General features: G+C 42.2%; 1 protein-coding gene across 2 annotated transcripts in view; it reads right to left on the reverse strand.

Moving 5' to 3' along the window:
- The window catches only part of LOC112241012 (protein Dok-7), a 36,424-nt gene extending 22,547 nt beyond the window's left edge, over positions 1 to 13,877 (reverse strand). Inside the window, exons 1-3 of one of the 2 annotated variants that reach the window (XM_042315298.1) lie at positions 13,765 to 13,877; positions 13,607 to 13,652; positions 8,295 to 8,525 (exon numbers count right to left, since the gene is read on the reverse strand). In XM_042315298.1, the coding sequence (XP_042171232.1) occupies positions 8,295 to 8,525; positions 13,607 to 13,652; positions 13,765 to 13,818 (331 nt within the window). In that variant the 5' untranslated portion in view covers positions 13,819 to 13,877. The remainder of the gene's footprint in view (positions 1 to 8,294; positions 8,526 to 13,606; positions 13,653 to 13,764) is intronic. The other variant, XM_042315297.1, reaches the window with a different exon arrangement.
- Positions 13,878 to 22,486: the final 8,609 nt, after the last annotated feature.

The following is a 22,486-nucleotide window of genomic DNA, read 5'->3' on the forward strand; positions in this document are numbered from 1 at the left end:
TACACAACATGCCTACTACTTTGAAGATGCAAAAATGTTTATTGTTTTTTTTAATTCTCTGTGAAACAAACAAGAAATAAGACAAAAAAAAACAGAAAACTTGAGCGTTCAGAACTATTCACCAAGTCAATACTTTGTAGAGACACCTTTTGCAGCCATTACAGCTGCAGGTCTCTTGGGGTATGTCTCTATAAGCTTGGCACATCTAGCCACTGGGATCTTTGCCTATTTTTCATGGCAAAACTGCTCCAGATCCTTCAAATTGGATGGGTTCTGCTGATGTACAGCAATCTTTAAGTCATACCACAGATTCTCAATTGGATTGAGGTCTGGGCTTTGACTAGGCCATTCCAATACATTTAAATGTTTCCCCTTAAACCACTAGAGAGTTGATTTAGTAGTATGCTTAAGGTCATTGTCCTGCTGGAAGGTGAACCTCCGTCCCAATCTCAAATCTCTGGAAGACTGAAACAGGTTTCCCTCAATAATTTCCCTGCATTTAGAGCCATTCATCATTCCTTCAATTCTGAACAGTTTCCCAGTCCTTGCCGATGAAAAATCTAATCAAATCAAATTTTATTTGTCACATACACATGGTTAGCAGATGTTAATGCGAGTGTAGCGAAATGCTTGTGCTTCTAGTTCCGACAATGCAGTAATAACCAACAAGTAATCTAGCTAACAATTCCAAAACTACTACCTTATACACACAAGTGTAAAGGGATAAAGAATATGTACATAAGATATATGAGTGAGTGATGGTACAGAGCGGCATAGGCAAGATGCAGTAGATGGTATCGAGTACAGTATATACAGTGCCTTGGAGGAATGGGAAAAAATTTCAGTCTCTCGATGTGCAAAACTGATAGAGACATACCCCAAGCGACTTACAGCTGTAATCACAGCAAAAGGTGGCGCTACAAAGTATTAACTCAAGGGGGCTGAATAATTTTGCACGCCCAATTTTTCAGTTTTTGATTTGTTAAATAAGTTTGAAATATCCAATAAATGTCGTTCCACTTCATGATTGTGTCCCACTTGTTGTTGATTCTTCACAAAAAAATACAGTTTTATATCTTTATGTTTGAAGCCTGAAATGTGGCAAAAGGTCGCAAAGTTCAAGGGGGCCGAATACTTTCGCAAGGCACTGTACATATGAGATGAGTATGTAAACAAAGTGGCATAGTTAAAGTGGCTAGTGATACATGTATTACATAAAGATGCAGTAGATGATATAGAGTACAGTATATACGTATACATATGAGATAAATAATGTAGGGTATGTAAACATTATATTAAGTAGCATTGTTTAAAGTGGCTAGTGATATATTTTACATCAATTCCCATTATTAAAGTGGCTGGAGTTGAGTCAGTGTGTTGGCAGCAGCCACTCAATGTTAGTGGTGGCTGTTTAACAGTCTGATGGCCTTGAGATAGAAGGGGAAGCATGCTGCCATCTGCCATCTGCCATCACCATGCTTCCCTGGGGATGATGTTCTCGGGGTGATGAGAGGTGTTGGGTTCGCGCCAGACATAGAGTTTTTCTTGATGGCCAAAAAACTCAATTTTAATCTCATCTGACCAGAGTACCTTCTTCCATATGTTTGGGGAGTCTCTCACATGCCTTTTGGCGAACACCAAACGTGCTTGCTTATTTTTTCTTTATGCAAATGGCTTTTTTTCTGGCCACTCTTCCTTAAAGCCCAGCTCTGTGGAGTGTACAGCTTAAAGTGGTCCTATGGACAGATACTCCAATATCCACTGTGGAGCTTTGCAGCGCCTTCAAGGTTATCTTTGGTCTCTTTGTTGCAGACTCTGGGGCCTTTCAGAACAGGTGTATATATATATACACTGAGATCATGTGACAGATCATGTGACACTTAGATTGCACACAAGTGGACTTTATTTAACTAATTATGTGACTTCTGAAGGTAATTGGTTGCACCAGATCTTATTTAGGCGTTTCATAGCAAAGGGGGTGAATACATACATATACATATATATATATATATACACACCACTTTTACCTTATTTTATTTTTTTCATTTCACTTCACCAATTTGGACTATTTTGTGTCCATTACATGAAATGCAAATAAAAATATTTTTTAAATGACACAAATAGGGAAAAACGCCAATGGGGATGAAACCTTTTGCAAGGCACTGCATGTAGGGAATTTGGGATGCAGGCTGGCTGTCTGTTGATGCAGCTTTTATAAAGACCTCATCACACACAGACACAGAGGCACAGACACACAAGCAAAGAGACACATGCACCGACAAAGGGGCACAGAGACACGGGCACAGACACACGGGCACAGACACACAGGCACAGACACACGGGCACAGGGCACAGACACACGGGCACAGACACACGGGCACAGACACGGACACAGACACACAGGCACAGACGGGCACACACGCGGGCACAGACACACGGGCACAGACACGCGGGCACAGACACGCGGGCACAGACACACGGGCACAGACACACGGGCACAGACACACAGGCACAGACAACCGGACACAGACACACAGGCACAGACACACACACACAGGCACAGACACACGGGCACAGACGGACACAGACACACAGGCACAGACACACGGGCACAGACACACGGGCACAGACACACGGGCACAGACACACGGGCACAGACACACGGGCACAGACACACGGGGCACAGACACACGGGCACAGACACACGGGCACAGACACACGGGCACAGACACACGGGCACAGACACACGGGCACAGACAGACACACGGGCACAGACAGACACAGACACGGGCACAGCACAGACACACGGGCACAGACACACAGGCACAGACACCGGGCACAGACACACAGGCACAGCACACGGGCACAGACACACACACACAGGGGCACAGACACACGGGCACAGACACAGCACACACGGGCACGGGCACAGACACACGGGCACAGACACACGGGCACACACGGGCACAGACACACGGGCACAGACACACGGGCACAGACACACACGGGCACAGACGGACACAGACAACCGGGCACAGACACGGGCACAGGCACACGGGCACAGACACACGGGCACAGACACACGGGCACAGACACACGGCACAGCACGGGCACAGCACACGGGCACAGACACACGGGCACAGACGGGCACACACACGGCACAGACACCCGGGCACAGACACACGGGCACAGGGACACGGTCACAGACACACGGGCACAGACACACAGACACACAAACACACAGGCACAGGGACACACGGGCACAGACACACGGGCACAGACACACACAGACACACAAACACACAGGCACAGACAACCGGACACAGACACACGGGACAGACACACGGGCACAGACACACAGACACACAAACACACAGGCACAGACAACCGGACACAGACACACGGGCACAGACACACAGACACACACACACACGGGCACAGACACACGGGCACAGACACACGGGCACAGACACGGGCACAGACACACGGGCACAGACACACGGGCACAGACACGGGCACAGGGCACAGACACACGGGCACAGACACACGGGCACAGACACACGGGCACAGACACACGGGCACAGACACACACAGACAAACAAACACACAAACATCACATTCACATTCAGGCTAGGTCATCTGAGGACAAAGTTCACTCAGTTCCACAACACTGAACAGCACAGTGGAATGAAACATGTTGTAGAGGACTGACAGCTGGCTGGCTGGCAGGCTGGCAGGCTGGCAGAGAGAGAGCCAGAGAGACGAAGACAGATACAGAGAAGTAGAGGAGATTAAGAAAGGAGAAAAACAAGCACAGAGCAGGAGGGAGAGAGAAAGAATGAAGGTCTGCAAAGAAGGTCTACAGTAGCCTCAACAGCACTCTGTAGGGTAGCACCATGGTGTAGCCGGAGGACAGCTAGCTTCCGTCCTCCTCTGGGTACATTGACTTCAATACAAAACCTAGGAGGCTCATGATTCTCACCCACTTCCATAGACTTGCACTGTATTTATAACAACTGCCGGAGGATGTCCCTCCAACCTATCAGAGCTCTTGCAGCATGAACTGACATGTTGTCCACCCAATCAAATGGATCAGACAATGAATCTAGCACTGAAAGCATAAGCTACAGCTAGCAAGCAGCTAAATCATGGTGAGTGGTTGACTCAAAAAGAGAATAACAGCTTTGAACAAATTAATTTCTACAAAAATGAAGAAGCAAAAGGAATGCTATTGATGTTAGCTAGCTATTGATGTTAGCTAGCTATTGATGTTAGCTAGCTATTGATGTTAGCTAGCTATTGGATGTTAACTAGCTATTGGATGTTAACTAGCTATTGGATGTTAACTAGCTATTGGATGTTAACTAGCTATTGATGTTAGCTAGCTATTGATGTTAACTAGCTATTGGATGTTAACTAGCTATTGGATGTTAACTAGCTATTGGATGTTAACTAGCTATTGGATGTTAACTAGCTATTGGATGTTAACTAGCTATTGGATGTTAACTAGCTATTGGATGTTAACTAGCTATTGGATGTTAACTAGCTATTGATGTTAGCTAGCTATTGATGTTAGCTAGCTATTGATGTTAGCTAGCTATTGATGTTAGCTAGCTATTGGATGTTAACTAGCTATTGATGTTAGCTAGCTATTGATGTTAACTAGCTATTGGATGTTAACTAGCTATTGGATGTTAGCTAGCTGGCTAAGGCCACACGGCGACTCTTCCAAGTCAAGGTAAGATTTAATTTTTCTAAATGTATTGCCATGGGGGGGGCCGACCGGTGTAACTGCTAAACTGCTTGCTGTACTGCGTGATTGTACACATGGATTGGATTTTGGGTTTACTACCATGTTAGTTCTAGTTTGTTGACTATATAACGTTAATATGGTGACAACGATGTAGACTGTGTAGCGGTTAGCGGTTAGTGGTTAGCTGTTAGCGGTTAGAGGTTAGCTGTTAGAGGTTAGCTGTTAGAGGTTAGCTGTTAGTGGTTAGTGGTTAGCTGTTAGTGGTTAGCTGTTAGTGGTTAGCTGTTAGTGGTTAGTGGTTAGCTGTTAGTGGTTAGCTGTTAGTGGTTAGCTGTTAGCGGTTAGAGGTTAGCTGTTAGCGGTTAGAGGTTAGCTGTTAGCGGTTAGAGGTTAGCTGTTAGCGGTTAGAGGTTAGCTGTTAGAGGTTAGCTGTTAGCGGTTAGTGGTTAGCTGTTAGCGGTTAGAGGTTAGCTGTTAGCGGTTAGTGGTTAGCTGTTAGCGGTTAGTGGTTAGCTGTTAGCGGTTAGAGGTTAGCTGTTAGCGGTTAGAGGTTAGCTGTTAGTGGTTAGCTGTTAGCGGTTAGAGGTTAGCTGTTAGAGGTTAGCTGTTAGCGGTTAGAGGTTAGCTGTTAGCGGTTAGAGGTTAGCTGTTAGCGGTTAGAGGTTAGCTGTTAGCGGTTAGTGGTTAGCTGTTAGCAGTTAGAGGTTAGCTGTTAGTGGTTAGCGGTTATGCTTTGAAGGTTTGGCTTGGAGACGTTTTTGCACCTGGTCACAGACAGCTGTTGTTTTGAGAGCTGAAATCCACAAGCGAAATGAAAAGGTGAGTAGGAGGAGGAGGAGGAGAGAGCGTAGATGCTAGACGGAGTTATACAACGAGCAAAGTGATGATGCTGTATGTGGCTGCTATGAAAGGGAACTGTGTGGGTGATAACGGGTGTATTCATTCCGTCGATTTTGTTGTTTCTTCAAAGGGAAGCAAATGGAACGAAACCCTTGAATTTGTCCAATAGAAAACTCTTTATTTTAGTTGCAAAAACCTTTTGAAAAAAGGTTTTGAAACTGTTTGGACTAATGATTAGACCCCAGACCAGCTACATGCAGGCGGTATTGAATGTGTCACTGTCTGTCACCTTGATTACGACAATTTGTCTCTCGACCTGTGTGCACCTACGTTGTAAACGTTCATTCGTAGGCCGGGTTGTAGCAACCTCATGATGGGTACAGGGACAATTAGAGTATCATGTAGTAGCCTAAACCTATCACTGTTACATTGAACTGGGTGAATGACAGTAACCTAAACCTGTCACTGTTACATTGAACTGGGTGAATGACAGTAACCTAAACCTATCACTGTTACATTGAACTGGGTGAATATGAATGACAGTAACCTAAACCTGTCACTGTTACATTGAACTGGGTGAATGACAGTACCAGTAACCTAAACCTATCACTGTTACATTGAACTGGGTGAATGACAGTAACCTAAACCTGTCACTGTTACATTGAACTGGGTGAATGACAGTAACCTAAACCTGTCACTGTTACATTGAACTGGGTGAATGACAGTAACCTAAACCTATCACTGTTACATTGAACTGGGTGAATATGAATGACAGTAACCTAAACCTGTCACTGTTACATTGAACTGGGTGAATATGAATGACAGTAACCTAAACCTGTCACTGTTACATTGAACTGGGTGAATGACAGTAACCTAAACCTGTCACTGTTACATTGAACTGGGTGAATGACAGTAACCTAAACCTGTCACTGTTACATTGAACTGGGTGAATGACAGTAACCTAAACCTGTCACTGTTACATTGAACTGGGTGAATATGAATGACAGTAACCTAAACCTGTCACTGTTACATTGAACTGGGTGAATGACAGTAACCTAAACCTGTCACTGTTACATTGAACTGGGTGAATATGAATGACAGTAACCTAAACCTGTCACTGTTACATTGAACTGGGTGAATATGAATGACAGTAACCTAAACCTGTCACTGTTACATTGAACTGGGTGAATATGAATGACAGTAACCTAAACCTGTCACTGTTACATTGAACTGGGTGAATGACAGTAACCTAAACCATCACTGTTACATTGAACTGGTTGAATGACAGTAACCTAAACCTGTCACTGTTCACATTGAACTGGGTGAATATGAATGACAGTAACCTAAACCTGTCACTGTTACATTGAACTGGGTGAATGACAGTAACCTAAACCCATCACTGTTACATTGAACTGGTTGAATGACAGTAACCTAAACCTGTCACTGTTACATTGAACTGGTTGAATAACAGTAACCTAAACCTGTCACTGTTACATTGAACTGGTTGAATGACAGTAACCTAAACCTGTCACTGTTACATTGAACTGGGTGAATGACAGTAACCTAAACCTGTCACTGTTACATTGAACTGGGTGAATATGAATGACAGTAACCTAAACCTGTCACTGTTACATTGAACTGGTTGAATGACAGTAACCTAAACCTGTCACTGTTACATTGAACTGGTTGAATGACAGTAACCTAAACCTGTCACTGTTACATTGAACTGGGTGAATGAATGACAGTAACCTAAACCTGTCACTGTTACATTGAACTGGGTGAATGACAGTAACCTAAACCTGTCACTGTCACATTGAACTGGGTGAATGACAGTAACCTAAACCTGTCACTGTTACATTGAACTGGGTGAATGACAGTAACCTAAACCTGTCACTGTTACATTGAACTGGGTGAATATGAATGACAGTAACCTAAACCTATCACTGTTACATTGAACTGGGTGAATATGAATGACAGTAACCTAAACCTATCACTGTTACATTGAACTGGGTGAATGACAGTAACCTAAACCTGTCACTGTTACATTGAACTGGGTGAATATGAATGACAGTAACCTAAACCTATCACTGTTACATTGAACTGGGTGAATGACAGTAACCTAAACCTGTCACTGTTACATTGAACTGGGTGAATATGAATGACAGTAACCTAAACCTGTCACTGTTACATTGAACTGGGTGAATGACAGTAACCTAAACCTGTCACTGTTACATTGAACTGGGTGAATGACAGTAACCTAAACCTGTCACTGTTACATTGAACTGGGTGAATATGAATGACAGTCATCCAACATGCTGTAATTGAAATAAGGCCGTGCTCATTAAACAAACCAAAAACAATCCTCCCTAATGTTGACGGCACCAACCGCCACTGGTCTAGACTGAGATGTACTTATTAAACCAACTTCTTCGCAAACTCTGGCACGCGCACACACACAGACACACACACACGCACACACACACACACACACACAGGCACACATAAACACACACAACTGCCCCCCTCCACCCTACCTTCTCCCAGGCTGTATCTCAGCACGCACACACACACACACACACACACACACACACACACACACACACACACACACACACACACACACACACACACACACACACACACACACACACACACACAGAGAGGCACACACACACACACACCACTACCCCCTCCAGCCTACCTTCTCCCAGTCTGTATCTCAGCCTAGCGTCCCATGCCGTCAGCCCCTCTCTGCTGTCGAAGCCCAGTCCCACAGTGTGTCCCAGACAGAGGATGGTGAGGGTGTAGGCCACCCCGTCGTACCCTAACCCCGGCTCCACTCCACAGATCCCCTCCAAGGTCATCTGCAGCCGCTCACGACGACCCCTGACCTTATCGGACTTATCCCGGTAGACCAGGAGAGAGAGGCAGTCTGGGTAGAGAGGGAGGAGAGGAGAGACGGTGAAATCATTTTGACCTGGGCACACAAACATAGAATCCCTTTGAGAGATAGATGGGAGGGGTTGAGGGGAGCTGAAGGATGGGACTGGATGGTGTTCAGAGATAGATGGGAGGAGTTGAGGAGAGCTGAAGGATGGGACTGGATGGTGATCAGAGATAGATGGGAGGGGTTGAGGGGAGCTGAAGGACTGGATGGTGTTCAGAGATAGATGGGAGGGTTCTCAATTAGTCTTGGTTGTATTAGTCTTGGTTGTATGAGAGCAATTCTCATTTAGTCTTGGTTGTACGAGCAATTCTCAATTAGTCTACGAGAGCAATTTTAGTCCTGGTTGTACGAGAGCATTCTCAATAGTCCTAAGAGAGCAATTAGTCTTGGTTTGCAATTCTCAATTAGTCCTGGTTGAGAGCAATTCTCAATTAGTCCTGGTTGTACGAGAGCAATTCTCAATTAGTCCTGGTTGTACGAGAGCAATTCTCAATTAGTCCTGGTTGTACAATTAGAGAGCAATTCTCAATTAGTCCTGGTTGTACGAGAGCAATTCTCAATTAGTCCTGGTTGTATGAGAGCAATTCTCAATTAGTCCTGGTTGTATGAGAGCAATTCTCAATTAGTCCTGGTTGTAGAGCAATTCTCAATTAGTCCTGGTTTCTCAATTAGTCCTGGTTGTACGAGAGCAATTCTCAATTAGTCCTGGTTGTATGAGAGCAATTCTCAATTAGTCCTGGTTGTGAGAGCAATTCTCAATTATTAGTCAATTAGTCCTGGTTGTATGAGAGCAATTCTCAATTAGTCTTGGTTGTAGGAGAGCAATTCTCATTTATTAGTCAGCCAGCCTACATACAAGTATGAAATACAAGTTTGATGGAAATCAGGTCAACTGCCCCTGTAGGCCGTTTAAAGATAAGTTGGTTCTATGTGGCATCGATATGAATCACAAACATTCAATGTCAAAACAGGCTAACCAATCAGGGATGTGGCTGTGGTTGGATTATGATTTTTGAAGCGGTATCAATGATTTATTCATATATTTAAACGTACTATAGACACCATCACTTTAATGTATATATTTAAATGTTTACCTTTGTGGGTTCTTTATTAGCAACTTTGCAAATTGGAACAGATTGTAAATAACATGTTCCTGATAATATAGTCTAACATCCTAATGTAGATCATATATATATATAGGCCTCTTGTGTGTATCTGTCAACAAAGTGGTTGCCATAGAGATGAGTCTGTACATTGTCAGTCAACAAAGTGGTTGCTATAGAGATGAGTCTGTCATTGTCAGTCAACAAAGTGGTTGCTATTGAGTCTGTACATTGTCAGTCAACAAAGTGGTTGCTATAGAGATGAGTCTCAGTCAACAAATTGTCAGTCAACAAAGTGGTTGCTATAGAGATGAGTCTGTACATTGTCAGTCAACTGTGAGTATGTACATTGTCAGTCAACAAAGTGGTTGCTATAGAGATGAGTCTGTACATTGTCAGTCAACAAACAGAAGTCTGTACATTGTCAGTCAACAAAGTGGTTGCTATAGAGATGAGTCTGTACATTGTCAGTCAACAAAGTGGTTGCTATAGAGATGAGTCTGTACATAGTCGGTCAACAAAGCTGTCATAGCAACGCTAACACAGCTGAGTGATCCTGGTCCAGCTGCAGACTAACTATTGATATAGACACCAACAGGCTCAGAGACAGTTTCTATCTACAAGTCATCAGACTGCTGAACACTTGAACTGGACTGACCACCTGCACTGATTCTCCGCACCTCAACACACATCACAACTGCTGCTACCAGACTATTATAGTGCTCAATGTATAAGTAACATGGGGGGAAATGGCTAGCTAGTTAGCTAATAGCATTTCAATCGGTGACGTCATTCGCTCCGAGACCTTGAAGTAGTTGGTTCCTCCTTTGCTCTGCAAGGGCCGTGGCTTTTTTCGTGGCGCGATGGGTAACGATGCTTCGTGGGTGTCAGTTGTTGACGTGTGCAGAGGTTCAAGCCCGGGTCGGGGAGAGGAGAGGGACGGAAGCTACACTGTTACATATACATTGCCCACCCATTGTCACGTTCGTCGTACGGAGGAGACCGAGGCGCAGCGTGATATGAATAAATCTTCTTTAATAAAGACGAAGAAACACTGAAACAAACTATACAAAACAACAAGACGACCGTGAAGCTAAACTATAAACGTGCCGACACAGGCAACTAGACATAGACAATAACCCACCAAAATACCCTAAGAAGATGGCTGCCTAGATATTGTTCCCGATCAGAGACAACGATGAACAGCTTCCTCTAATTGAGAACCAATCTAGGCAACCATAGACTTACATAAATACCTAGATGATAACCAACCCCATAAACCTACAAAATCCCTAGACAGTACAAAAACACATACATCACCCATGTCACACCCTGGCCTAACCAGAACAATAAAGAAAACAAAGGAATACTAAGGTCAGGGCGTCACACCCATCCTCCTTTCCCAATACACATAACACAATGGAGAGGGCTGCCTCGCTTCTAGTCCTTAGGAAACTGTAGTCTTTTAAAAAAAAATTTTTTAAATTTTTAAAAATTGTTTTATTTCTTACATTGTTAGCCCAGAAAATATGAAGTGTTATTACATACAGCCGGGAAGAACTATTGGATATTTGAGCGGCATCAACTTACCAGAAACTGCACCTTAATCTACGTCGCTCTGACATCACTCGTCCATATATTTCTATTCATATAATATTATTCCATTCCTTACTTAGATGTGTGTTTTATTTATTTGTTGTGGAATTGTTCAGAATATATGTATTACATCAGGAGAGAAGTGGCCAATGAGACGCCACGGTGACAGAGGGGGGCTGTCCGAGGGACATAACAGACCAATCAGACCCCACCGTGACAGAGAGGGAGGGCTGTATGAGGAACATAACAGACCAATTAGACCCCACCGTGACAGAGAGGGAGGGCTGTCCGAGGGACATAACAGACCAATTAGACCCCACCGTGACAGAGGGAGGGCTGTCCGAGGGACATAACAGACCAATTAGACCCCACCGTGACAGGGAGGGCTGGAGGGACATAACAGACCAATTAGACCCCACCGTGACAGAGAGGGAGGGCTGTCCGAGGGACATAACAGACCAATTAGACCCCACCGTGACAGAGAGGGAGGGCTGTCCGAGGGACATAACAGACCAATTAGACCCCACCGTGACAGAGAGGGAGGGCTGTCCGAGGGACATAACAGACCAGTTAGACCCCACCGTGACAGAGAGGGAGGGCTGTCCGAGGGACATAACAGACCAATTAGACCCCATCGTGACAGAGAGGGAGGGCTGTCCGAGGGACATAACAGACCAATTAGACCCCACCGTGACAGAGGGAGGGCTGTCCGAGGGACATAACAGACCACAGCCCCACCGTGACAGAGGGAGGGCTGTCCAGGGACATAACAGACCACACTGGCCCCACCGTGACAGAGGGAGGGCTGTCAAAGGACATAACAGCACAGCCCCAACAAGGAAGGACATGTCCAATAAACAGCCACACTGGCGCCCAATCAGTCTCCTCAAAGGCATTGGAACACAGGGTCTGGTGGGAATCACTCTTAGAATTAGAATCACTGTCTATGTATTCCAGAACACAAGGCACGTGTTGTTCTAGAACATGTTGAGACTTTTAGTTCCACTGAGAGACCATACACCTTTTAGTTCCACTGAGACAATACACCTTTTAGTTCCACTGAGAGACCATACACCTTTTAGTTCCACTGAGACCATACACCTTTTAGTTCCACTGAGAGACCATACACCTTTTAGTTCCACTGAGACCATACACCTTTTAGTTCCACTTTTAGTTCCAGAGACCATACACCTTTTAGTTCCACTGAGAGACCATACACCTTTTAGTTCCACTGAGAGACCAATACACCTTTTAGTTCCACTGAGAGACCATACACCTTTTAGACCATACACCTTTTAGTTCCACTGAGAGACCATACACCTTTTAGTTCCACTGAGAGACCATACACCTTTTAGTTCCACTGAGACAATACACCTTTTAGTTCCACTGAGACCATACACCTTTTAGTTCCACTGAGAGACCATACACCTTTTAGTTCCACTGAGAGACCATACACCTTTTAGTTCCACTGAGAGACCATACACCTTTTAGTTCCACTGAGAGACCATACACCTTTTAGTTCCACTGAGAGACCATACACCTTTTAGTTCCACTGAGAGACAATACACCTTTTAGATCCACTGAGAGACCATACACCTTTTGGTTCCACTGAGACAATACACCTTTTAGTTCCACTGAGAGACCATACACCTTTTGGTTCCACTGAGAGACCATGTCTGAAGAAAGGAACATGACAAACACAGCTCTGTCTCTCCAAGTGTTTCAGTCTGTTTCTTTATTCTCATCTTATCACTGCTCTTCAGAGCCACACACACACACACACACACACACACACACACACACACACACACACACACACACACACACACACACACACACACACACACACACACACACACACACACACACACACACACCAGGGAAAGCAATTAGCCAGAATGATATGGTATACTTCTTATGTAAGCCTTTGGTTTTACATAAGTAGCATAGGTAGCTAAACTAGCCTGAATTTGTTGCTTGGACACAACTAAGTGCTGTAAGTGGTCTAAGCATTGAAATATATGCTAAAACAGTTTGCTAAACCAACTAGCCCAGTCTTCTCAAGGCGTTTGTGTTAAAGGCAAACAGAAGGGTATAACTTTTTTAAATCCATGTGTTAAGTGTAGCGCGACACCCCCTCCACACACACACACACGTGTAACCGTGGTTATGTGATATTTGCACTATGCGCTCCGGTTGGCGCATCGCCATATGTCACATTGACAAGTCGCGCTTACTTTTAATTCCTGAAAATCTTATTGGTGAAAGATTACAGTAGAAAACATTTAAAAAAGACTGCTACATTATTTTTTAAATGTTGGGAGACGTTTTACATGTAGTATTAGTTGGTTGCTTCGTGGGACCTACCTGCGACTGGGGACGGCTTCCGCAACGCGACCCAACGACTCTTCCACTGCAAAGCAACGTTAAAGCAAATACATCAAACAGTCAAATCCACGCGTTATTGTATTAACGGTTAACTTCCGGGAAACGTTTGAAGATGTAATTTTAAAGGTGATAAGAACCTTTTTCCCATCTCTGAATTTAACTTGTCCTTCCACTACAACTGTATCCGTCATCTTCTGACATAGCTCAGAACAGCTGACTGTGTGTGTGTGTGTGTGTGTGTGTGTGTGTGTGTGCGCGCACCCGCTGCCCGGTCCAATTCCTGACAGTTGGGGTCACTTTCAAAATAACTTTTTAGTGGCCCACCCCTTCCCCTCACCGGAGGCCCTCACACACACCACTCTACCCCTCCAGAAAACACGCCACACACGCGGGGAAAGGGGCCAGCCACCCACCGAGGGGCCAGCCGATAGTTTGCGCAGTTGTTAGCTAGTGTCAAGGGTGATTGTTTACAATGTCGCCAATTAAATGAAAGTTACATAGTAAGCATAGCTTTCACTAAGCTCATAGGGTTATCATGCTTTTATAGACCAGGGGTGGACTGGGACCAGATATCGACCTTTGAATTTACAACACACCCATTTTTAGCCAAATAATTATAATTTTGGCAACAAAAAAAAAAAAAAAAGTTAGACAGGCCCACTGGGCTACATATAGACCAGCCCATCTGGCATTTGCCAGAAATGCCAGAAGGCCAGTCCGCCCCTAACTTAGACCACAGAGATGCCTGTTCTACTCATTCTGATTCTACAGCTAGACAGGGATATATACTGACATAGCCGACTGTCTTTTTTTGCCAATGGCGCCTTCTTAATCCACCTGGGCTAAAAACTGGTTTGAATCAACATGGTTTCAAACCCAAAACATCAATGTGAAGATGTGGAAAACTGATCGGTTTAATAAAAAGTCGTCAACATGACGGGATTGTTGTCTTTTTTTCATCCAATTTACATGGGGACATTTTTGTTGTTGTAATTCACGTCAAACAAATGCAAATTCAAACAAGGCTACAGTAACATGCTTTCCACCAGGACGATGCCGCACCTGTCACGCCCTGGCCTTAGTTATCTTTGTTTTCTTTATTATCTTGGTTAGGTCAGGGTGTGACATGGGGGATTTATGTGTTTGGGCTGGTCTAGGGGTTTTTGTATGTTTATGGGGCTGTTTCCTGTCTAGGGGTTTTTGTATGTTTATGGGGCTGTTTCCTGTCTAGGGGTTTTGTATGTTTATGGGGCTGTTTCCTGTCTAGGGGTTTTTATGTTTATGGGGCTGTTTCCTGTCTAGGGGTTTTTGTATGTTTATGGGGCTGTTTCCTGTCTAGTGGTTTTGTATGTTTAAGGGGCTGTTTCCTGTCTAGGGGTTTTGTATGTTTATGGGGCTGTTTCCTGTCTCGGGGTTTTGTATGTTTATGGGGCTGTTTCCTGTCTAGTGGTTTTGTATGTTTAAAGGGCTGTTTCCCATCTAGCGGTTTTGTATGTTTATGGGGCTGTTTCCTGTCTCGGGGTTTTGTATGTTTATGGGGCTGTTTCCTGTCTAGGGGGTTTTGTATGTTTATGGGGCTGTTTCCTGTCTAGGTAGTTTTGTATGTCTATGGTTGCCTAGATTGGTGCTCAATTAGAGGCAGCTGTCTGTCGTTGTCTCTGATTGGGAACCATATTTAGGCAGCCATATTCTCTGGGTATTTTGTGGGTGATTGTTTCCTGTCTCTGTGTTCTATCACCAGATAGGGCTGTTTTGGGTTTTGTCACGTTTGTTGTTTCGTAATTGTGTTCATGTTGAGTTTCTCATATTAAAAACCATGAACTCTAACAACGCTGCATTTTGGTCCTCCTCTCCTTCGACGGAAGAAAACCGGGGACAGAGACAGATCTATAGTCTCCCTATGATTTAATTATTTAATTGTGGGACGGAGATAGATCTATAGTCTCCCTATGATTTAATTGTGGGACAGAGACAGATGTATAGTCCCCCTATGATTTAATTGTGAGACGGAGACAGATCTATAGTCCCCCTATGATTTCATTATTTAATTGTTGGACGGAGACAGATCTATAGTCCCCCTATGATTTCATTATTTAATTGTTGGACGGAGACAGATCTATAGTCCCCCTATGATTTAATTATTTAATTGTTGGACGGAGACAGATCTATAGTCCCCCTATGATTTAATTGTGAGACGGAGACAGATCTATAGTCCCCTATGATTTAATTATTTAATTGTGGGACGGAGATAGATCTATAGTCCCCCTATGATTTAATTGTGGGACAGAGACAGATCTATAGTCCCCCTATGATTTAATTGTGGGACGGAGACAGATCTATAGTCCCCTATGATTTAATTGTGATTTAATTATTTAATTGTTGGGACGGAGACAGATCTATAGTCCCCTATGATTTAATTGTGGGACGGAGACAGATCTATAGTCCCCCTATGATTTAATTGTGGGACAGAGACAGATCTATAGTCCCCTATATGATTTAATTATTTAATTGTGGGACGGAGACAGATCTATAGTCCCCTATGATTTTCCCCTATGATTTAATTTAGATTATTTAATTGTGGGACGGAGACAGATCTATAGTCCCTATGATTTAATTATTTATGACGGAGACAGATCTATAGTCCCCCTATGATTTAATTATTTAATTGTTGGACGGAGACAGATCTATAGTCCCCCTATGATTTTTATTTAATTGTGGGACGGAGACAGATCTATAGTCCCCCTATGATTTAATTATTTAATTGTGGGACGGAGACAGATCTATAGTCCCCTATGATTTATAGTCCCCTATGATTTAATTGTGGGACGGAGACAGATCTATAGTCCCCCTATGATTTAATTGTGGGACGAGAGACAGATCTATAGTCCCCTATGATTTAATTGTGGGACAGAGACAGATCTATAGTCCCCCTATGATTTATGGGACGGAGACAGATTTATATGATTTAATTGTGGACGGAGACAGATCTATAGTCCCCCTATGATTTAATTATTTAATTGTGGGACGGGAGATAGATCTATAGTCCCCCTATGATTTAATGATTTAATTGTGGGACGGAGACAGATTTATGATTTAATTGTGGGACAGAGACAGATCTATAGTCCCCCTATGATTTGATTTAATTGTGGGACAGAGACAGATCTATAGTCCCCTATGATTTAATTATTTAATTGTGGGACGGAGACAGATCTATAGTCCCCTATGATTTAATTATTTAATTGTGGGACGGAGACAGATCTATATATGATTTAATTGTGGGACGGAGACAGATCTATAGTCCCCCTATGATTTAATTGTGGGACAGAGACAGATCTATAGTCCCCCTATGATTTAATTGTGGGACAGAGACAGATCTATAGTCCCCCTATGATTTAATTATTTAATTGTGGGACGGAGACAGATCTATAGTCCCCTTATGATTTAATTATTTAATTGTGGGATGGAGATAGATCTATAGTCCCCCTATGATTTAATTATTTAATTGTGGGACAGAGATAGATCTATAGTCTCCCTATGATTTAATTGTGGGACAGAGACAGATCTATAGTCCCCTATGATTTAATTGTGGGACGGAGACAGATCTATAGTCCCCGTATGATTTAATTGTGAGACGGAGACAGATCTATAGTCCCCCTATGATTTAATTATTTAATTGTTGGACGGAGATAGATCTATAGTCTCCCTATGATTTAATTGTGGGACAGAGACAGATGTATAGTCCCCCTATGATTTAATTGTGAGACGGAGACAGATCTATAGTCCCCCTATGATTTAATTATTTAATTGTGGGACGGAGATAGATCTATAGTCCCCCTATGATTTAATTGTGGGACGGAGACAGATCTATAGTCCCCCTATGATTTAATTGTGGGACAGAGACAGATCTATAGTCCCCCTATGATTTAATTGTGGGACAGAGACAGATCTATAGTCCCCTATGATTTAATTATTTAATTGTGGGACGGAGACAGATCTATAGTCCCCCTATGATTTAATTATTTAATTGTGGGACAGAGATAGATCCATAGTCCCTCTATGATTAAATTATTTAATTGTGGGACGGAGATAGATCTATAGTCTCCCTATAATTTCATTGTGGGACAGAGACAGATCTATCGTCCCCCTATGATTTAATTGTGGGACGGAGACAGATCTATACTCCCCCCTATGATATAATTGTGGGACGGAGACAGATCTATAGTCCCCCTATGATTTAATTATTTAATTGTGGGACAGAGATAGATCTATAGTCTCCCTATGATTTAATTGTGGGACAGAGACAGATCTATAGTCCCCTATGATTTAATTGTGGGACGGAGACAGATCTATAGTCCCCGTATGATTTAATTGTGGGACGGAGAGAGATCTATAGTCCCCCTATGATTTAATTATTTAATTGTGGGACAGAGACAGATCTATAGTCCCCCTATGATTTAATTGTGGGACAGAGACAGATCTATAGTCCCCCTATGATTTAATTATTTAATTGTGGGACGGAGACAGATCTATAGTCCCCTTATGATTTAATTATTTAATTGTGGGACGGAGATAGATCCATAGTCCCTCTATGATTTAATTATTTAATTGTGGGACGGAGACAGATCTATAGTCCCCCTATGATTTAATTATTTAATTGTGGGACAGAGATAGATCCATAGTCCCTCTATGATTAAATTATTTAATTGTGGGACGGAGATAGATCTATAGTCTCCCTATAATTTCATTGTGGGACAGAGACAGATCTATCGTCCCCCTATGATTTAATTGTGGGACGGAGACAGATCTATACTCCCCCCTATGATATAATTGTGGGACGGAGACAGATCTATAGTCCCCCTATGATTTAATTATTTAATTGTGGGACGGAGACAGATCTATAGTCCTCCTATGATTTAATTATTTAATTGTGGGACAGAGATAGATCTATAGTCTCCCTATGATTTAATTGTGGGACAGAGACAGATCTATAGTCCCCCTATGATTTAATTGTGGGACGGAGAGAGATCTATAGTCTCCCTATGATTTAATTATTTAATTGTGGGACAGAGAGAGAACTATAGTCCCCCTATGATTTAATTATTTAATTGTGGGACAGAGATAGATCTATAGTCTCCCTATGATTTAATTGTGGGAAGGAGACAGATCCATAGTCCCCCCTATGATTTCATTGTGGGGGAAAACTAGACTTTGAACTGACGTCTGTGCCAGGGGGTTATTCTTGATCAATTATAAGATGGCTGTGTTTAACAAGAAGAAAACGTCCCACTACAGACCATAATGACATCACAATACCCCATAATGACATCACAATACCCCATAATGACATCACAATACCCCTGTTAAAGGGGTACTGTTAAAGAGAGGCTTTGCTCCTTTCTTTTTGTTGTTGACACCACACTCCATAAAGCAAAGTCCTGCAGGCCTTAGTTTGATCTCAACTCTGATTATTGTCCAGTCATATGGTCAGGTGCTGCAAAAGAAGGGCCTAGAAAACCTGCAGCTGGTCCAGAACAGAGCAGCTCTTCACTGTATCCAGAGAGCTAATATCAACAATATGCATGCCAGTCTCTCTCTCCCCGGCTAAAAGAAGAGAAGACTGATGACATCACTTCCTGGTTTTTATAAGAAACAGTGTGTTGGAAATTGTTTGCATAATCAACTTACACACAGCACTGATACCCACACTTACCCCACCAGACATGCCACCAGGGGTCTTTTCACAGTCCCCAAATCCAGAACAACAACAACAACAATAAAATGCACAGTATTAAATAGAGTCATAAATTGCATGGAACTCCCTTCCATCTCCGACTGCTCAAGGTAACAGAAAACCTAGCTTTGAAAAAACAGATAAATCAACACGTCACGACACAACGCCTCTCCCCCATTTGATATGTTGTGTATGTAGTGATATGTGTGATGTTTTAAACACACGTAGTTATGTTCTTGAGCTGTTCTGTTCTTGTCTATTAATGTTCTGTATTATCTGTTTATAAAGCAGCTGCTGCTATAGAAACAGATAATGATCCTAATAAACCCCAGGAAGAGTAGCTGCTGCTATAGAAACAGATAATGATCCTAATAAACCCCAGGAAGAGTAGCTGCTGCTATAGAAACAGATAATGATCCTAATAAACCCCAGGAAGAGTAGCTGCTGCTATAGAAACAGATAATGATCCTAATAAACCCCAGGAAGAGTAGCTGCTACTATAGAAACAGATAATGATCCTAATAAACCCCAGGAAGAGTAGCTGCTGCTATAGAAACAGATAATGATCCTAATAAACCCCAGGAAGAGTAGCTGCTGCTATAGAAACAGATAATGATCCTAATAAACCCCAGGAAGAGTAGCTGCTGCTATAGAAACAGATAATGATCCTAATAAACCCCAGGAAGAGTAGCTGCTGCTATAGAAACAGATAATGATCCTAATAAACCCCAGGAAGAGTAGCTGCTGCTATAGAAACAGATAATGATCCTAATAAACCCCAGGAAGAGTAGCTGCTGCTATAGAAACAGATAATGATCCTAATAAACCCCAGGAAGAGTAGCTGCTGCTATAGAAACAGATAATGATCCTAATAAACCCCAGGAAGAGTAGCTGCTGCTATAGAAACAGATAATGATCCTAATAAACCCCAGGAAGAGTAGCTGCTGCTATAGAAACAGATAATGATCCTAATAAACCCCAGGAAGAGTAGCTGCTGCTATAGAAACAGATAATGATCCTAATAAACCCCAGGAAGAGTAGCTGCTACTATAGAAACAGATAATGATCCTAATAAACCCCAGGAAGAGTAGCTGCTACTATAGAAACAGATAATGATCCTAATAAACCCCAGGAAGAGTAGCTGCTACTATAGAAACAGATAATGATCCTAATACACCCCAGGAAGAGTAGCTGCTGCTATAGAAACAGATCATGATCCTAATAAACTACTACCAAAAACAGAGTGAAATTAATACATTATTGTGATTTTATTAATGTCAGTAATATCAGCTCCAATAAACAGAAAACTGAACCCTTAACAGTGATATTAATAAAGAGTGTGTGTGTGTGTATGTGTGTGAGTTTGAGTGTGTGTGTGTGTGTGTGTGTGTGTGTGTGAGAGTGAGTGTGTGTGTGTGTGTTAGCAAGTGTCTGAACTGAAGTAGCATCTGAGTGTAACACAGACCCTCAATGTGGTTGTGCTGGTTGAGGATCTCTGATGGTGATTGGTTCAGATTATATGAGGCGTCGACTCCTAACAGCCGATACAGATCCTTCAGAAAGGATCGTTTTCCCCACATGTTGTTGTGTTGCAGCCTGGTTTTAAAATGGATTAAATTGAGATGTTGTTTTGTCACTGGTCTACACACAATATGACATCACAACATGTGACAAAGAAATTAACTTTATGTCCTGAATACAAAGTGTTATACTGAGTGTTATACTGGGTGTTATACTGAGTGTTATACAGTGTTATAGTGTTATACTGAGTGTTATACTGAGTGTTATACTGAGTGTTATACTGAGTGTGAGTGTTATACTGAGTGTTATACTGGAGTGTTATACTGAGTGTGTTATACTGAGTGTTATACTGTTATACTGAGTGTTATACTGAGTGTGTTATACTGAGTGTTATACTGAGTGTTATACTGAGTGTTATACTGAGTGTTATACTGAGTGTTATACTGAGTGTTATACTGAGTGTTATACTGAGTGTTATACTGAGTGTGTTATACTGAGTGTTATACTGAGTGTTATACTGAGTGTTATACTGAGTGTTATACTGAGTGTTATACTGAGTGTTATATACTGAGTGTTATACTGTTATACTGAGTGTATATACTGAGTGTTATACTGTTATACTGAGTGTTATACTGAGTGTTATACTGAGTGTTATACTGAGTGTGAGTGTTATACTGAGTGTTATACTGAGTGTTATACTGAGTGTTATACTGAGTGTTATACTGAGTGTTATACTGAGTGTTATACTGTTAGTGTTATACTGAGTGTTATAACTGAGTGTTTATACTGTTATACTGAGTGTTATACTGAGTGTTATACTGAGTGTTATACTGAGTGTGTTATACTGTTATACTGAGTGTGTTATACTGTTATAGTGTTATACTGAGTGTTATACTGAGTGTTATACTGAGTGTTATACTGAGTGTTATACTGGGTGTTATACTGAGTGTTATACTGTTATACTGAGTGTTATACTGAGTGTTATACTGGGTGTTATACTGAGTGTTATACTGTTATACTGAGTGTTATACTGTTATACTGAGTGTTATACTGAGTGTTATACTGTTATACTGAGTGTTATACTGAGTGTTATACTGAGTGTTATACTGAGTGTTATACTGTTATAGTGTGTTATACTGAGTGTTATACTGTTATACTGAGTGTTATACTGAGTGTTATACTGAGTGTTATACTGAGTGTTATACTGAGTGTTATACTGAGTGTTATACTGAGTGTTATACTGAGTGTTATACTGAGTGTTATACTGGGTGTTATACTGAGTGTTATACTGAGTGTTATACTGAGTGTTATACTGTTATACTGAGTGTTATACTGAGTGTTATACTGAGTGTTATACTGAGTGTTATACTGAGTGTTATACTGAGTGTTATACTGAGTGTTATACTGAGTGTTATACTGAGTGTTATACTGAGTGTTATACTGTTATACTGAGTGTTATACTGAGTGTTATACTGAGTGTTATACTGAGTGTTATACTGAGTGTTATACTGAGTGTTATACTGAGTGTTATACTGAGTGTTATACTGAGTGTTATACTGAGTGTTATACTGTTATACTGAGTGTTATACTGAGTGTTATACTGTTAT

Source organism: Oncorhynchus tshawytscha, unplaced genomic scaffold, assembly GCF_018296145.1.
Source record: "Oncorhynchus tshawytscha isolate Ot180627B unplaced genomic scaffold, Otsh_v2.0 Un_contig_3355_pilon_pilon, whole genome shotgun sequence".
NCBI lineage: Eukaryota > Metazoa > Chordata > Actinopteri > Salmoniformes > Salmonidae > Oncorhynchus > Oncorhynchus tshawytscha.